Source organism: Capsicum annuum, chromosome 1, assembly GCF_002878395.1.
Source record: "Capsicum annuum cultivar UCD-10X-F1 chromosome 1, UCD10Xv1.1, whole genome shotgun sequence".
In the NCBI taxonomy this organism is placed as follows: Eukaryota; Viridiplantae; Streptophyta; class Magnoliopsida; order Solanales; family Solanaceae; genus Capsicum; species Capsicum annuum.
The window spans coordinates 123,910,849-123,928,487 of record NC_061111.1 but is presented as its reverse complement, the minus strand read 5'-3'; the positions used below and the strand labels follow the sequence as shown (position 1 = coordinate 123,928,487).

At 38.5% G+C, this 17,639-nt stretch overlaps 1 protein-coding gene across 2 annotated transcripts; it reads left to right on the top strand.

Moving 5' to 3' along the window:
• Positions 1-261: 261 nt before the first annotated feature.
• Positions 262-17,246, top strand: LOC107876957 (U-box domain-containing protein 4). 2 transcript variants are annotated; one of them, XM_047407205.1, is made up of 5 exons: positions 262-1,191; positions 13,808-14,088; positions 14,311-14,427; positions 14,597-16,600; positions 16,871-17,246. In XM_047407205.1, exons 1-5 carry the CDS (start codon positions 1,146-1,148, stop codon positions 16,928-16,930), a joined length of 2,508 nt encoding a protein of 835 aa, XP_047263161.1. In that variant the 5' UTR covers positions 262-1,145; the 3' UTR covers positions 16,931-17,246. The 2 variants fall into 2 exon arrangements, with proteins under 2 accessions (XP_047263161.1, XP_047263166.1); XM_047407210.1 differs by lacking the exon at positions 262-1,191 and adding an exon at positions 10,882-11,014.
• Positions 17,247-17,639: the final 393 nt, after the last annotated feature.

Here is a 17,639-nt window from a genome sequence, read left to right as displayed (position 1 = left end):
TACTCCTCGTGGAGTCGAGCCATGCAATTGAATTTTTTGATGAAGAACAAGTTAGGTTTTATCGATGGGAGCATTACACGGGATGATTTCAACGATGAATCGGAGAAATTGTAGTGTGATCGATGTAACACAATGGTTCTCTCACGGTTAATCAACAATGTAAGTAAAGACCTAATTAGTGGTATTTTGTTTTGATCAAATGTTTGGTATGGAAGGATTTGAAGGAACGTTTCGATAAAGTGAATATGTCGCGCAGTTTTCATCTTCATAAAGCCATAATTACTCATGTTCAAGGTGTTTCCCCTATTTCTGTGTATTGTTCGAAATTAAAAAGACCTTTGGGTTGAGTATGACTCTATTGTACCACCTTGGCTGTGCTTCGGAAATATCTAAGGAATATGGTGATGGCATGAGTAGACAGAGATTGTTGCAATTTCTTATGGGGTTGAATGACGGTTAAGGGCAAGCACGAAGCCAAATTGTCATGATGAATCCCTCCCCAAGTGTAAATCAATATTATAATGAGAGTCAATAGGATTTGAGTGGAGGCTATGTCATTGATGAAATGAATGATCCTACTGCTTTGTTCGCCAACAGACCTACTGGTAGTGGTTTTAGGCCTCAAGGGTTTAAAGGCCAAGGACCTGGTGGACGAGGAAATCAATTGCGTAAGGGCCTAAAAGGAGGTTTTCTGTATTGTGATCATTGTGATATGAAAGGTCACAATAGATGGAATTGTAACAAATTGAAATATTGTACACACTGCAGGGTCACACTCAGGAGATATGTTACCAATTGATAGGTTATATATTACCAATTGATAGGTTATCCCGTAGACTATCATGGAAAGAAGGGTAATGCTGTATTAACACCTGCTATTGCACCTGCAATTACATCACAGATGCAGCATTCTGGCCCCCGCTCAAGAGTGATGATGGACATCCAATTTCTGGTTATCTCACGCAATATGAAGCTAATGGAAATGAGATGTGTAACCTTTTATGCAGCACACAAGTAATAGCAGAGTGCAGCATGCAAGCAATAGTGGGAATTACTGTCATGGTAGCTCTGGTGGAATGCAATATGCTTTTGGAGGTGGTGCAGTTCCACATTTCAATCCATCTCAGTAAAACCAAATTCATCACATGTTGAACAAGCCTGTCACACATGAATCAAGTGCAAATGTAGCAGGTATTTTTGTTGGTACCTCTTGTTATCATAACATGGAAAAAGATCTAGAATGGCTAGTGGATAGTGGTGCTAAAAATCATATGGTTAATCATGATCACTTTTTACATCATGGACTGACAGTTACCAAACCAGAGAGCACAACTTCCTACCGGTGCTTCAGCCGTTATCACACAAAATGCAAATTTTCCAGGAGGTGATGTAGTTGATAATGTGTTGTGTGTGCCAAATTTCAAATTTAATCTACTTTCAGTATCCAAATTGACTAGGGAATTACAATGTTGTGCCACTTTCTTTCCTGATTTTGTCATTCTTCAGTGGAGAAGTGAAGGAGATTGGTAAAGAGGTAGATGGTTTATACATCTTGAAATTCCAACAGCAATGGAGTATAAGTAGCAGAAGCAGCTATACGGCATAAGAGATTAGGCCACATACCTTTGGCTATCCTTAGGAAGATAGACTTGTTCAATAATAAAAATTCTTTTACTCTGCCTAACTGTCAGGTATGTACCTTGGCAAGACAGATTAGGCTACTATTTCCCACCTGTTACAATAGAAGTACAAGATGTTTTGATTTGACACATTTGGATGTAGGGGACCATATAAAGCTGCTACACATGATAAAATGAGATTTTTTCTTATAATGGTTAATGATTACTCTAGATGGACCTGGATTTTTTTGATGCATCTTAAATATGATGTTTCTACTATCTTAAAGCATTTTTTTGTGATGATTAATACTCAATTTGATCAGAAAATTAAGGGCTTTTTATCCGATAATGGTGGAGAGTTCTTTAATTCACAATGTTGTGAATTGTTCAAAAATTCATGGGATAATTTGTCAAAGTTCTTGGCCACACACCTTGCACAATGGTGTAGTGGAAAGAAGACATAAGCATATATTGGAAACAGCAAAAGCAATAAGATTTCAACGTCATCTACCAATCAGATTTTGGGGTGAGTGTATTCTTAGTGCCGTTCACATTATCAATAGAATTCCTTCCACAATACTACACAACAAATCACCTTCTAAGTTGATGTATATGCAACCACCTGACTTGTTTTATATGAGAGTGATTGGGTGCTTATGTCATGCTACCAACCTAATCAAGTCTGATAAATTTGGTCCAAGCGTTACAAGGTCAGTTTTGATGGGGTATGGTGAAACACAAAAAGGCTACTGGCTTTATGACCTTAAGCATCACATGCTTTTCATTAGCAGAGATGTGGTGTTTGATGAAACAGTTTTTCCTTTCCAGAATTGTTTGGACATGGAGAATACTGATCCACTCTGGGATGCTAGTCAATGTTTAGACACATTCATCTTACATACAAATGTATTTCCAGTTTATGATGAGACCACACAAGTTTTTTCACCTCCAATAGAAGCAGATAAGTTACCTCCTATAGTGCAAGATCATTCTTCCTCTTCTAATCAAGAGATGCCCACTACACCTGTGATAGACATACAAAGGTCAATGTCCTGTTAAGGCAGGAGGGTCTAACAGGACTAATAGGCCACCTATTTGGCAAAAGGATTTCATCACAGGCACCAAGAGAGTCACCTCAGTGCTTGTATTCAATCATAGACAATATTGATTACACCGGTTTATCACATCCATTTCAGTGTCATATTGCAAATATATCAGTAGATACTGAACCACAGTCCTATCAACTGGCTATTACTGATAAGAGATGGATCCAAGCCATGAAAGAAGAAATTCAGTCCCTAGAAGATAACAAAAGCACGGGAGATCATAACATTGCTAGTTGGGAAGAAGACAATTGGGTGTGAAGGGTTTATAAGATCAAGTATAAGGCTAGTGGAGAAGTGGAAAGATTTAAGGCAAGGTTGGTTACCAAAGGTTACAATCAAAAAGAGGGATTGGACTATCTGGAAACTTTCTCACCTGTTGTTGAAATGGTTACTGTTAGGAGTGTTCTAGCCATGGCTGCATCTAGGAGGTGGCATATTCAGTAGATGGATGCTTATACTGCTTTCTCACAGGGGGATTTCGTAGAAGAATTTTAGATGACACTTCCATAGGGGTTTCATTATGACAAGACATGTGAATCTAAGGTATTCAGGTTGGTCAAGTCCTTATATGGGCTTAAGTAGGCCTCAAGACAATGGAATATGAAACTCATTAATGCACTGGTTGCAACAGGGTTCAAACAAAGTCATCTTGACTATTCTTTATTGACCAAGACTGCAGATGGCATTGTAGTTATTTTGAGCTATGTGGATGGTCTACTGGTGACTGGAAGCAGCATGGAACTCATTGCAAATGCTAAGCAAGTCCTTTAAGATAACTTCAAGATTAAGGATCTTGGTGACTGGAGGTATTTTTTGGACATTGAGTTTGCCAGAAAATCAACAGGCATCCTCATGCATTAGAGGAAATATACCTTGAAGCTTATTTCTGATTTGGGATTAGGAGAATCCAAACCAGCCAACACTCCCGTTGAAATGAATTTGAAGTTGACTACACATGAATTTTATACACACATTGGAGATTCTTCTGATCCTTTGCTACTGGATCCTCGTGAATATCAAGGCTAGTTGGAAGGTTGTTATATCTTACCATTACTAGACCTGACGATCTTTTGCTGTACATCATCTAAGTCAGTTCATGCATGCTCCAAAGACATCTCACATGAATGCAGCTATGAGGGTGGTGAAGTATGTGAAGTAGGCACTAGGTCTTGCTATTTGCATGAGTGCTCAGACTCACGGTGCTCGTCAGGCTTATTGTGATGTAGACTAGGGTTCATGTATTAACTCCAGAAGGTCTATTACTGGTTATATGATCAAGTTCGGAAACTCTTTGATCTCTTGGAAATCAAAGAAACAGTCCACCATATCCAGGAGTTCAGCAGAGGCAGAGTACAGGAGCCTTGCTACTATTGTTGCAGAAATTGTGTGGATCACTGGTTTGTTCAAAGAACTGGACATGCCTTTATCTCTACCTATTCCATTGTTTTGTGATAGTAAAACTACTATACAAATTGCTGCTAATCCTGTGTGTTTCATGAACGTACCAAACATTTGGATATGGACTGTCATTTTATTAGGGAGAAGGTCCAGGGTGGACTTGTCCTCATTTAGTATCTGTCCACAAAGGAGCAGCCTGCAGATGTATTAACAAAAGGCCTTGGTTCTGCGCAACATTCTCATCTTATTTCCAAGCTAGGCTTGCAGAATGGCTTCATGCCACCTAGCTTGAAGGGGGTATTGGGGAGTATGACTATGATAAGCATTTAGCTACTAGTTTATTAGATGCTAGCTGTAATGTAGAGTTAGTTAAGAAGCTGCTGATGTGGCAAGGTTGTTAGAGCTAGTGGTAGATTCTTTTTCTATACCCGATCAGTGTACCTTTTACTGCAGTTAGAACTAGTATATAAACAGCTCTTGTATTACTATTGTAATTCATTCATTCAATACAAAAAGTTTTCAGTTTCTCTTATTCCATATCTTAGCTAACAATTTGGCAGAGCGCATAACCAACACTCTCCTCCGCCCTTGGGGTGGAACCCGTGGCCCCACCCGCTTGATAGGAGGGAGTGTTAGAAGGAAACTTCCCAAATAGTAATAAAGTTTGATTCTTTATGATAAACATTTTCTTAGAATTTTACTTGCCTTTCCGACTTTCCATGTTTCAGAAGTCTCAAATGTCCATCTTTTGCTTAATTCATTTTGGGGATAGAGTTGTCTCCAGACAGTATCAAGCTACAATTAGATAATAATTTTGAACCTAAATAGTGAGTTTATATCGTCCCTAACATTGGGTGAGTGGTTAAGGCATAGGAATGAGTATTTGAGATTTCACGTTGAAATCCCTGTAACAGCACTCAGTTTAAGCGCAAAAGCTCAGTCTTGGTGGGCAGGATTATTGGGTACTTCTGCTGGTTTTGGTAGCTGGTTGCTAGGCGGATAAGTCGGTAATCCAAACACTCTAATCACTAAAACAAAAGTGAGCACATTTTCATATAAATGTCTCGAAAATTGGGTTAGAGAAGGGAGGCACTGAACTTGATAGTGATACTTGTAGAGAACGAATATGATTCCCATGCCAAGTGTTGCCTAAAATACTTGTGGAGAACAGTCAGCTACACCAGGGTTGTCGGGGTTGCTGAATGTGTGCTTGACTCAAACTTACCAAAAGTATTCTCCATTCTGATAAAATAGCCCAAGAGTTCTCTGTATCATATGGAACAGGAATTCTTAATTCTGGGATTCAGTAAAGGTCTATTTTCCTTCCCAATAAGTGTGTAGGTGGCAATATTGACTTTAAAGCTCAAGTTTCTAAACAAAATAAAACTAGATAGAAGATTTAAAAGAGAGGGTCTCTAAATCTCATACTTGTGCAAATATGGAGTACAAGTTGCTAACCTGAAAATTATGAGAAACAACACCTCATATAATGTTTAATGGACAGTATGGCTAGTGTCTGCTTTGAAGGGAAAAGACAGCATATTTTCTGAATTAAAAAAAGATGTTGATTAAATGTGTATTCTAGTGCAAAAGAAGTGTTATGAAAAAATTGGAAAATGTGTGGATTTCTAGGTTAGTTAGGTGATCTGGTTGTGATAGTAGTTGGTCTGTTGTGTTTGTACCATCTTGGTACCGTAGTAATGAAATCATACCTTATTTAAAAAAAGACTTCACGTAAGTCTAATAACAACACCCTTATTTACAAGGTGGGAAATGGGACTAAAATCTTATTCTGGAAGGAGAATTGGATTGGAAATGAGACTTTGATGGTCTCATTTCCAGACCTATCCTCTTTGTGCATTAATCCAGAAGAAACGTGGCTGAGGTATGATCAAACAGGGATGGAATATTGTGTTCAAGAGACCTCTAAATGATTTGGGAGAGTGGCTGAGCTAATGCAATTACTGAATGGATGCACATGGTTATTAATAGAGCAGGACTCTATCAGATAGATGCACCCTAGAGATGGAATCTTTTCTGTCAGCAGGCTATATGTTCAAGGAAGTGAAATAGGAACAACGATGCAAGTCTGGCCCTTGGAAAAAATACGGGGAAAATAAGCTGCCAACCAAGATAAAATCTCTTGGTTAGTTGCCAGAAGAGCATGTGCCACACATGAAAGACTGAAAAGGAGTGGCTTTCAGATAGCCTCTTGGTGCTCTCTTTGCACTGAGGCTGAGGAAACCGATAATCATCTGTTCCTTCATTGCAAAGTGACAACTGTGGAATCTATTTTTGGGATCAATAAAACTGAGTGGATTATGCCTGAGCATACAACAGACCTACTTACTTGTTGGATCAGAAGAGGGGGGAAGCAAATCTCAAAAAAAGTGGAGTATAATACCATCATGCATCTGGTGGTCAATTTGGAAGGAGAGAAACAACAAATGCTTCGGAAAAAAAGCTAACTTAATAGATAGAGTCAAATGGACTTTATAGGGATAAAAGAAGATTCACAGATTTTAGACTTTATAGGATCGTTGAATTTACTAGTTTTCTCTGTTTTGTTGGGAACCAATTTTTGGAGGTCTCAAGCATATCCTTAATGCCGATGAATACAACATTACCTTTCTTAAGAAAACAATAACAACATCCTTAATCTTAACTAGTTAATATCGTCTATGTATATTCTTTGTTTCCATTGTATGATGTTCTTAACTTAGTATGCATAGGTCTCAAAAATATCTTAGGTTCTTTGGAATACTTTTTTCCATGTGATTTGAGATCAATCTCGTCTGATTTTAACACTGTCAATCATCGTAGTGTTGCGCCTACTCATTCGTGCATCTAGAGGCTGGACATGGACTAACTTAGGAAACCTTCTTTTATTTTATCTTCTATGTGTACTACTTGCACCATCTGCCAGATGTGATTATTTTAATGGTTCAATCTTGTATGGTCGTATATTCATCTCATTATTAAAATTTCTACCGCATTTATATTTTGAATATATTGGGAGTTATGGTTAATATTAACTTCTATGTAACATTACTCATCTCATGACTGTTCAATGGAATTTACGTTTCACTTTATTAGGTATCTCCTCATTGCAGAGCACGCAGTTATGCTCTTTCATTTTAGCCTATTACATAGATGATATTTAGAATTGCGACAACTATATAGGTATCATGTTGCTAAACCACACTTCGATAGTTTGGGAGAGAGTGGTGAGATGAGGATGGGGAGGGTTGTGTCTATTACGAAGAATCAATTTGGATTCACGGCGGGGCATTCGACTAGAGAAGTCATACATCTTGTAAGGAATTTGATGGAGTTGTATTGGGAGAGGAACATGGACTTACATATGGCGTTCATTGACCTAGAAAAAACTTATGACAAAGTCCCTAGGGGGTTTCTATCAAGATGTTTTGAGGCTAGGGGTGTACCCCTAGCTTAAATTCAAGTGATTAAGGAATTGTATGATGAAGCCAAAACTCGAGTGAGGATAGTGGATGGAGGCTTAGATAACTTTGTAGCTGTGATGGGGTTGTATCAGGGATCAACTCTTAGCCTGATTTATTTGTCTTGGTGATGGATGAACTAACGTGGAATATCCAAGGAGAGGTGTCATGGTGTATGTTATGTGCAGATGACATTGTTTTGATTGACGTGACCAGGAGGTCACGGGTTCAAGCCTTAGAATCAGCCTCTAGCAGAAATGCAAGGTAAGGTTGCGTACAATACACCCTTGTGGTGGGGCCCTTCCCCGGACCCTGTACATAGCAGGAACTTTAGTGCACCGGGCTGTCCTCTTTTTGGGTTCATGATCAAATGTTTATAGATATTTGGTGGACATTTTAATACACATACAAGGTTTGAGCAAAAGCTATTGGGTTCCCAGGATCCACTGCTGGATAAGAATTTCCAGATATTCTAAAAGGATTAAAATTTACTTCATTAGAGCAATCATAAACACCAAGGCCAAAATGTATATTGCAAGGAAACCTATGATCACAAGCTGTCTCTTACTCACTCGGCTATTGCAGACTTTAGTAAGCAGATAATGTCATGTTCATTTGTCCCCCTAAGGATTCTGATAAATACTGTTAACTAACGCCACCAAATGCCTACACAACTACCAGAGTTAGTGTAGAATCCTAAGAGTGTAAGATACCTTCTCCCAATACAATTTTTTTTTTTCCTCAGTTTGGAGAAATAATAGTATTGATATAATAGGAGAGTCTCCCTGTATACAAGTGGCATCCAAAAAGTTGAGAACCTCAAGGTCCACTTTATGAAATAGGACCCCATCATCTATAGTAGCATGAACCTCATAGGTAAGGCGAAAATGTACAAGAAATCAAAAGAATCTCATTTCTTTTTATTGGTCAGAAATCAAAAGAATCTCATTTCTTTTTATTGGTCAGAATCAAAAGGATCTCATCATTTGTAAAAGGAGTATTCCATGCCTTCAGAACTCAGATGCCTCTCCATTTCTTTCAATTCACTCTTTTCCCAACATATGAATCATAATATAGAAGGAGCTACTTCCCTTAGAAGGCGCAACTTATAAATAATTCTTTAACAGCTAATGGCCCCATACCTTCAGATGGATAGCACATGTAGCATCAGCATCCTCTTCTCCTCCATGTTCGTAACAATGGGAAAATTCTCCGTCTGCTAGCCAAGTAGAAAAACAGGCATGTTCCGATGCACTAGAACCTCAATCAAGTAGAGGAGAATTGTATCTATCCACTTGGTATTCGAAAACACAATGACTTTGTTATGAAAAATAAATATTCCTAATTCCAATTTGCTTCTAAGGATCTTGGTCTATCAGGGAAATCTCCTAATTGACTACAACATAGTGTTCCAAATTCACCGATCTCTCATCCTGCGTTCTTCTTCAACCTTAAATCTCAAATAGATTCACTTGTACAATAGAATCGTCTCTTTGGTTTAATATAGAAGATGACTAAAAGAGATTGTCTTGGGTGGTACAGAATCTTTGCTTGACGTTTTAGAATCCTTGTAAGAAGAACTAAGACACAATTTGCTTTTTAGCTTTGTAAATATGGCTCCCAACACAACCTTTGTGCTGATTATTTATACAAATTGCTACCTTTCTCAAAACAAATAAAATAGAAGATGGCTGGAAAAGAGTTATTTGAAAGGTCACACCACTCCATCTACTTTTCCAGAGCTAACTTTGTCCCCTACTCACCTTGAAGTGGATGTTTCCCATAAACATCCTTCCCGCTGATATGCTCCTGCAAAGACCTCCCCAAGGATTGTGATGTTTCCCACTCTCCATACTCCCTTACATGCTAGCAACAACTATCTTGAAAAGTGCATGATTCGTTTTGTCAAATCTCCAAATTCATTTCCCCATGAGGGCTGAATCGAAACCCTCAAGTCCATACCCAAGCCTCCAGCTCTTTATTGGAATTTACAAAGTGAATTTCTTAGACCTTCTCATTGTGTGTCACAGGAGATTCTTTGGATCATCTCCAATTATTCATTATGCATTTGCATGCGAGACGTGAAATAGGAAGGTATACTTGAAATTGTCTTCTTAATGAGCATCTCCTTACAACATTCAACTTGCTAATCTTTTCTCTACTCTTCCGGTTACTGGATTTTACAATGTATAATTTTTGTTTGGGGTGACTAAAGATAGGCCTCAATCGTTGTAAAAGGCCATACTTTGTTCAATGTATTGTGTGTCATTTCGCGAATAGTAGATGATGAACCCATACACTGTCCTACTTCCTTACACCAGCTATGAGGCCTCGAAACTAGCGCCTCGTAATGCTTTCCGGTTCCTCCAACAGGAAAGGGCATCCACAAGGTCTCTTTTTCTCAGTTGAAAATGCCCTAACAACCATTTGGTAGGCAATTGGAAGCTATGTTTCTTGGACCCTTCAAACTCCCTGTTTCACCTATGTGAGCCAACACGATTTGGGTCTAAATGTGAGATCCACACCGGATTTTAACTTACCTTGGATCTTTGACTACATCTATGACCAAGAAGTATAAAATTGGTTAGATATTTGGTTTGATTTTTGGGTTCTCATGTCATATTGATATAGTTATATGAAGTATGAGAACATTTTACCATTGCGTGAGATATCTTATGAATAAATATTAGGTATTTATGAAGAATTATTTTTATCAGTGTTAGTTTAATAATTTTTATTAATCGAGACATACTTATATATGCCGTAATATACATTTTTTTATGTTGTAATACACACTGATTATCCATATCCTAGCACCCGTATGCGCACTCGGTTCCATACGCACACATCAAATAATTTATGGGATGAAGAATCCGACCTCTTGTCCGCAGCCATATCCGGGTAGCTACACTCGACTCCGAGCAACATAGAATGGAAGGGAAGAAACAACAGATATTTGATAGTAAAGAAGAATATTTACTAGCTCAAACAAAATTGAATATTTGTGCTTAGATTTTGCTACAATAAGGCTGCAGTTGGTGTAAATGACAGCTCCAGCTGTTGATATTATTAACACATTGAATAGCTTGTGATGGTAATCTTTTTTGGTTGTAACTGCCTCCAGCATCCTCTTTTTGCTGGTTTACTAATGAAAGTTAAAAATTACTGAATTAAAAATAAAATAAATTAGCAGGGCACTTGTGACCGCTCTAAAGATTCCCTTGCAACACTTCCATTGCCAAGATAAGTAATATAGAAGATAAGAGTAGTTGTTGCCTGAGCCCTCTTGAACTCCAAAGCGGAAACACCCGACGGGGCTTCCCATTGAAGAGCCTAAAAGTGATAGATGAAACTTGATCCATCTTTTGTGAAGCTCATCCTCTCCATCACAAAATCCAAAGGTTCTGATATGATTGTATGCCTTCACAAGGTGCAGTTTGCTTAGTACTCAATGAGTTCTTTATTTTTTAGAATCCTGCCACTTTACTAGCTACAAGTGCAGTTTGTATATTTTTGCATCCTTTTGCAAACAGGAAGAGAAAAAAATGATGTGGAAGAAACAAAGACAGGTTTCAGGAATGTTTTGCCTTGATTATTCCCTTCAACCATTGAAGGCCAGGAATGTTTTACCTTGATTAGTCCCTTCAACCATTGAAGACTTAATATGTCGTACACATCGTAAAATAGGAAATGAAAGTCCTATTGATCCTAAATATCCCTGATTGGTTCTAATTAACTCTAATTGATGTGCATCACTTTCACTTATTCAGAATCTTACTAAAGTCTACGGCACTAATTTCTATTTTTCTTAAGACCTTCCATGAATGCATATGGAATGTTTAGTGTCTTTTCCAACCTCCTTTAGTCTAATGTAGAGCCTTTTGGCAATAATCTTGCAGATACTTTTTGTTAGACTAATGGGTCAGTTTTTTTTCTATTTGATTTGATCCTTCAATATGATTGAGGTCAATGGAGCTTTGAAACATTTAACAAACCTCCCAATTTCATGAGAACATACTTTCTCCATAATGCCACTCTTAACCTTGTGCAAACATTTCCAGAAGGACGCCAAGGTGAAGTCATCCGATCCTAGAACTTTATCTCCAGCGTAAATTCTATTGAGAATTCGCTATCCATCCGTTCCTTTATCTCCTTCCTATTTGATAATTTTGCTCCCTCAATTGAGATCTCATTGTCATGTATTTCCAATACAATTGTGTCTACAAACTCACATCTGTCGTTAACCTGTTCCTCTCCCTAACAAGTGAAAGTTGAATGAATTATCATTTACTAAACTTCTGACTGCAACGAAAGTTTGGAGAAGAATAATAAGAAAGTCAGATCAAATATATAAATGTCACTAAGGACATGTAAATAGCAGTTCTCAATTGTAAATAGTGGGGGAAGATACGGCGTTCCCAATGACTTTAGGTTTTCACCGACAGAATGGCATGGTTAGAGTTAGATGAAGATGCACAACAACAACATGCCTAGTATAATCGCACAAGTGGAGACTGAAGAGGGAGGTGTGTACGTAACCTTACAGCTACCTTAAAAAGGTGGAGAGGTTGTTCCTGATAGACCCTCAGCTCAAAGTAAAGCATATCGAGAATTAGGTATGTAAAAAAATACAGTAGCGAAGAATCCATGAGAAAAAATGGGGAAGGAAATAGTAAAAAATACTATGGTAACCGAAGCTAAAGAGCCAATAAAAACGAAGAATAAGATCGTCAGAGCGTAATAAAAACAATACTGATAAGGAAACCAGACACCACTCGACTACCTATTAACATGCTATCCTAATCATAGATCTCCAACTCTTTCTATCTAGGGTCATATCCTCGATAAGCTACAAGTGTGTCATGTCCTCATCTTATCCACCACCACCACCATGGAGGCCAGTCCTACCTTATCAGATATTTTCAATCCTAATTTTATCTCTTCTAGTATGCCCACACATCCATCTCAACATCCCCCCCGATATTTCCATAGTTTGGACGTGAAAGTTCTTGACCTTCCAACACATAGCCCCATACAACCTAGCTGCTCTAACCACCACGTTATAAACCTTAGCTCTAAGCCTTGGTGTCACATTCTTATCACACAAAACACGAAAACGAGCATCCATTTCATCCACCTTACCGCTCCAATAGGATGTGTTACATCCTCGTTAATCTCATATTTCCTAGGATTATTGAGTCCAAAATTCTTGAAACTTCTTCTCTTGGAAATGACTTGCATATTAATCCTCACTTTTACATCTGCCACATGAATAACGTCAATGAACTTAAAATCCAAGTATGCAGTCTGTGTTACTCAACTGGAACCCTTTAGACTCCAAGCTTGTCTCCAAACTTCCGGTCTATCAATACACTTTTCTAGTTACTCCAAGGCTCCCCTTCTATGAACCCTGTAGGACTTCAAATCCTAGATCCGTCTTTATCTGGATGTGTTTGTTAAAGATAAGAGTCAGCTGTATTCCGGGAAATTGCCTATTAGAAAGCTTGTGCTTCTTTTAGATGTGATTTTCAAATGGAAAAACTTCAAGCTGAAGTCGGGTTAGAAATTCACCGGCTTGCAAAAACTTAATCACCTTAAAAAGGGTAGCTCGGTGCACTCAAGATCCCGCTACGCGTGGGGTCCGGGGAAGGGCCGGATCACAAGGGTCTATTGTATGCAGCCTTCTGCAACAGATTCTTTCCACGACTGGAACCGTGGAACCCGTGACCTCTTGGTCACATGGCATCAACTTTACCAATTACTCCAACGATCCTTGCCCCCACTCCCTCTTTTTTTTTTTTTTTGCCTCTGTGATACCTTGAATCTGTCAAAATGTTATCTACTTGGTGGTATAGCCTGATTTTGTTCCATGATGGAACCTTCAAAAGATGAGTTCTAGAGATTCAAAGCTAATGATTAAGCTACAACCCATCTATACGTTTAGTAAATTTATTTTTGTTTATCTTTGCATTAGTAGACCTGTAGTCTCGGATAGTTGTACTAGTTTTTGTACTGCCGAACAATCTCCTCTATGTACTTTTAACGCAGCTTTGCTATGATGCATAATATTAAATAAAAGTTCCTTTGTTGACCAAAAAAAAAAAAATCTAGTAAATTGACGAGATAATTTATACAGTTTATCCTATGTTATTCAGTTCAGGTGTATAATCTAGTTGGATGTTCTTGATTTGGTTTACTGAGAAGTTTGATTGTGATTGATCAGGTGAAATGGAGATATCAATGTTAAAAGTGCTTCTCAACAACATCTCCTGTTTTTCCCATTTATCATCAAGTGATCACATGAGTGGTGAACTGGTTCGTAGATATTACTGTAAGATTGAGGATATTCTGAAGCTTGTAAAGCCGATTCTCGACTCCATCGTTGATGTTGAAGCAGCTTCTAGCGAGCTGCTTCTGAAAGCATTTGCTGGGCTTGCTCAATATGTTGATGAACTGAGGGGGCTATTTGAAACCTGGGAACCATTGTGCAGTAAAGTTTATTTTGTACGTTTGGAGATCTATCTCTTGTCATGACTTTCATGTCTTGAATAAGCAGATTATCTTATTAAAGTTTGCTCTTAATACTAATTAAAAGGTTTAAACTAAATAGAAACTGTTGCTTCTTTGAGCTCATCTAAACTTCACGACTAACATGCAACACATTTTCAGTACTTTCAGCTATTTTATCTCTAGTTTGCTGATATTTTAATTTTTTATCATCCATAGGTTCTGCAAGCTGAACCACTGATTGGGAAAATTCGAACATGTAGCCTGGAAATACTTGAGCTACTTAAATCTTCTCATAAATGCCTTCCTGCTGATGTAACCTTGACAACTCTTGAGGTTGGTGCTGAGAACATGGCTTCTGTGTCTGTTCTCTCTACATTTTAGTTGCATTCATCTATGATCTAACGCTTCTGTGAAATCTTCCTCCCTACTCTCTCTCTCTTTTCATTTATGTTTGTGGATTTCTCGTCATATCTGAGGTGGATGTCTTTTGTTTGGATTGCAGCTCTACATACTTAAAATTAAGTATGTAGATTATGAATTGATATCAATGGCCATTACAAAGGTTATTAAAGCTCAAGTGGAAGGCTTGGGAGCCAGTTCTGATAGCTTTTCCAAAATTGCTGATTGCCTAAGCTTGAGCTCAAACGAAGAGCTTTTGCTCGAGCTCGTGGCCCTTGAAAAATTGAAAGAGAATGCTGAACAAGCAGAAAAAACTGAGGACGTTGAATATATTGAGCAAATGATAACTCTTGTTTCTCATATGCACGATTGCTTTGTCACTGTGAAACAGTCCCAGAGCTGTACCACTGTGCCAATACCTCCTGACTTTTGCTGCCCTCTTTCACTTGAGTTGATGACTGACCCTGTAATTGTTGCTTCTGGTCAAACCTATGAGAGGGCTTTTATAAGGAGATGGATTGATCTGGGTCTCACTGTTTGCCCCAAGACACGGCAAACTCTGGGACATACAACTCTCATTCCCAATTACACTGTTAAGGCACTTATTGCAAACTGGTGCGAGATAAATAACGTAAAGTTGCCTGATCCCATGAAGTCTTTGAGCTTGAACCAGCCATCTTCCCTCATAACACACACAGACTCTGCTGCATCCAGGGATACTCATGTGTTTCCCCTTACAAGGGAAAAACACTCGTTGTCACCAGACTCCGCACAATCTTTAGGTTCTCCAAGAAAGAGTTTGATTTCATCAAGTGTAAGCCAAAGAGAGGAATCATCTCCATCTCATCTCCGTTCCTCTTCAGAGGATTCTTTACCTGGAGTTGCTGGTAGTGTACTTGCTTTTGATGTTGAAAGGATAAATATTAAGAGTGAAGACCGGATGGCTCACTCTGGAGAGATAAGTTCACATGGTCATAGTACATTAACAGCTGATGAACAGTTACCTCTGGGTCATAATAGAACAACCTCGGCACCCAGCACGCTTGCTAATTCAAACTTTTCCCCTGTAATTCCTGGTGATGGAAATAAGTTATCCTCGCAGTCAGAAGCTGCGGCTGTTGCTTCAGGGGATGTTGTAGTGGATTCCAAGCCTGCTGCGTCTATCCTTAGAAGGGAGCCAGAATTTCCATTAACACTAGAGACAAGACCTCGTAATCAATCGATCTGGCGTAGACCATCTGATAGGTTTCCAAGAATAATTTCTTCCCCTACGATTGAAAAAAGGGCTGATCTTTCAGAACTTGAGGAGCAAGTTAAACAGTTGGTTGAGGACTTGAAGAGCACTTCCATTGAAATGCAGAGAACTGCTACAGCTGAACTCCGGTTACTTGCCAAGCATAATATGGATAACCGTATGGTGATTGCAAATTGTGGTGCTATTAGCTTCTTGGTTAACCTACTTCATTCAGAAGACATGAAAGTACCGGAAGATGCTGTTACTGCACTTCTCAACTTGTCCATTAATGACAATAACAAGTGTGCAATTGCAAATGCTGATGCAATCGAACCTCTGATTCATGTCCTCCAGACCGGGAGCGACGAGGCTAAAGAAAATTCTGCAGCAACTCTTTTTAGCCTTTCTCTGATGGAGGATAACAGGATGAAGATTGGGAGGTCTGGAGCAATCAAACCTCTTGTTGATTTATTTGGAAATGGAACTCCAAGGGGGAAGAAAGATGCAGCGACAGCTTTGTTTAACTTGTCAATACTGCATGAGAACAAGGCTCGTATTATCCAGGCTGGTGCAGTAAAGTATCTCGTAGATTTGATGGACCCTGCTACCGGGATGGTTGATAAGGCTGTTGCTGTTCTGTCCAATCTTGCAACCATTCCCGAGGGAAGAGCAGCAATCGGTCAGGAAGTAGGGATTCCTCTTCTTGTTGAGGTTGTTGAGCTGGGCTCTGCACGGGGTAAAGAGAATGCAGCAGCTGCTCTCTTGCAACTATGCACCAACAGTAACAGGTTTTGCAACATGGTTCTCCAGGAAGGAGCTGTACCTCCATTAGTGGCGTTGTCACAATCTGGCACCCCAAGAGCAAGGGAAAAGGTCTGATGCCAGAAACTTCATCCATTTTCTTTCTTCAAATTTTGTGCACAGATAGTGTAATATTTTTTTTCCGCCATCAGGTTCAGTTACTAGCAATAACCGGTGACTGTTTATAGCAAACATAATATAATAACTGGAAAATAGAGTAACCTACTATTAACTGGTTAAATTGCACTGGCAGCATAAGAATTCTTTACACTGTCAGTGGTTATAACTTTAGTCCTTTTTGGTTTTGGGTATGTCTAAATTTTTAGTTGTGATTACATGCAGGCTCAGGCACTTCTTAGCTTCTTCAGAAATCAACGGCATGGCAATGCAGGAAGGGGCTGATTTATACACTGAACATTTGGGCACATACTTTTCCATTAATTAACAGATAAATTATGTGTAAATTTGATATTATAAGTAAGTAATGCATGTGGAAATCTTGGTTCCTAGGATGTTCCCCATATTTGTTAGTTCTGCAAAAGTGAATTAGTTGGAGGCTCAGATGAGTCCATCTGAATAGCTTTGTATGTATATGTGGAGAAAGATTTAGATGACCAAGAAATTGCTGATCACAGCCTATGTTATTTTACAGTGGTGAGATTGGTAGATGACAACTATTCTTTGTTTACTTAGAAATGGAAGTACGCCTTTTGATTTCTCTCTAGATTTCAAAGATTTAGATAACCAGTGTTAGCTGCTCATTGAACTTGTATTTTCCCTGATTACATAATTGAATGTGGTATATGATAATAGATGTAATTAGACAATCTTTTTGGTATGTGACACTACACCACACGCCCGCTCTCTCTCTCTCTCTCATTTTTATATGGACTCAAGGTCCATTTTATTTAGATTAAATTACACAAAATCCAAACTTAAAGAGACTATATTATCCAATATTCCTTATCTTTTTAAAATTTACATAAAATTTCGGTTTTCAACTTTGCTCTCTCTCTCCCTCTCTCATTTATATCGGACTTGAGGTCCATTTTATTTAGATTAAATTACACAAAATTCAAACTTTTTTTTTTTGGTTTCCCATTCTGTGCCC

What these genes read in the sequence shown, in the direction of transcription:
- LOC107876957 (XM_047407205.1), top strand. Translation starts at nt 1,146, where the DNA reads ATGTTGAACAAGCCTGTCACACATGAATCAAGTGCAAATGTAGCAG. An exon ending in TGTGCAGTAAAGTTTATTTT is followed by an intron (nt 14,089 to 14,310) that starts GTACGTTTGGAG and finishes TATCATCCATAG; the next exon opens with GTTCTGCAAGCTGAACCACT. An exon ending in TAACCTTGACAACTCTTGAG is followed by an intron (nt 14,428 to 14,596) that starts GTTGGTGCTGAG and finishes TTTGGATTGCAG; the next exon opens with CTCTACATACTTAAAATTAA.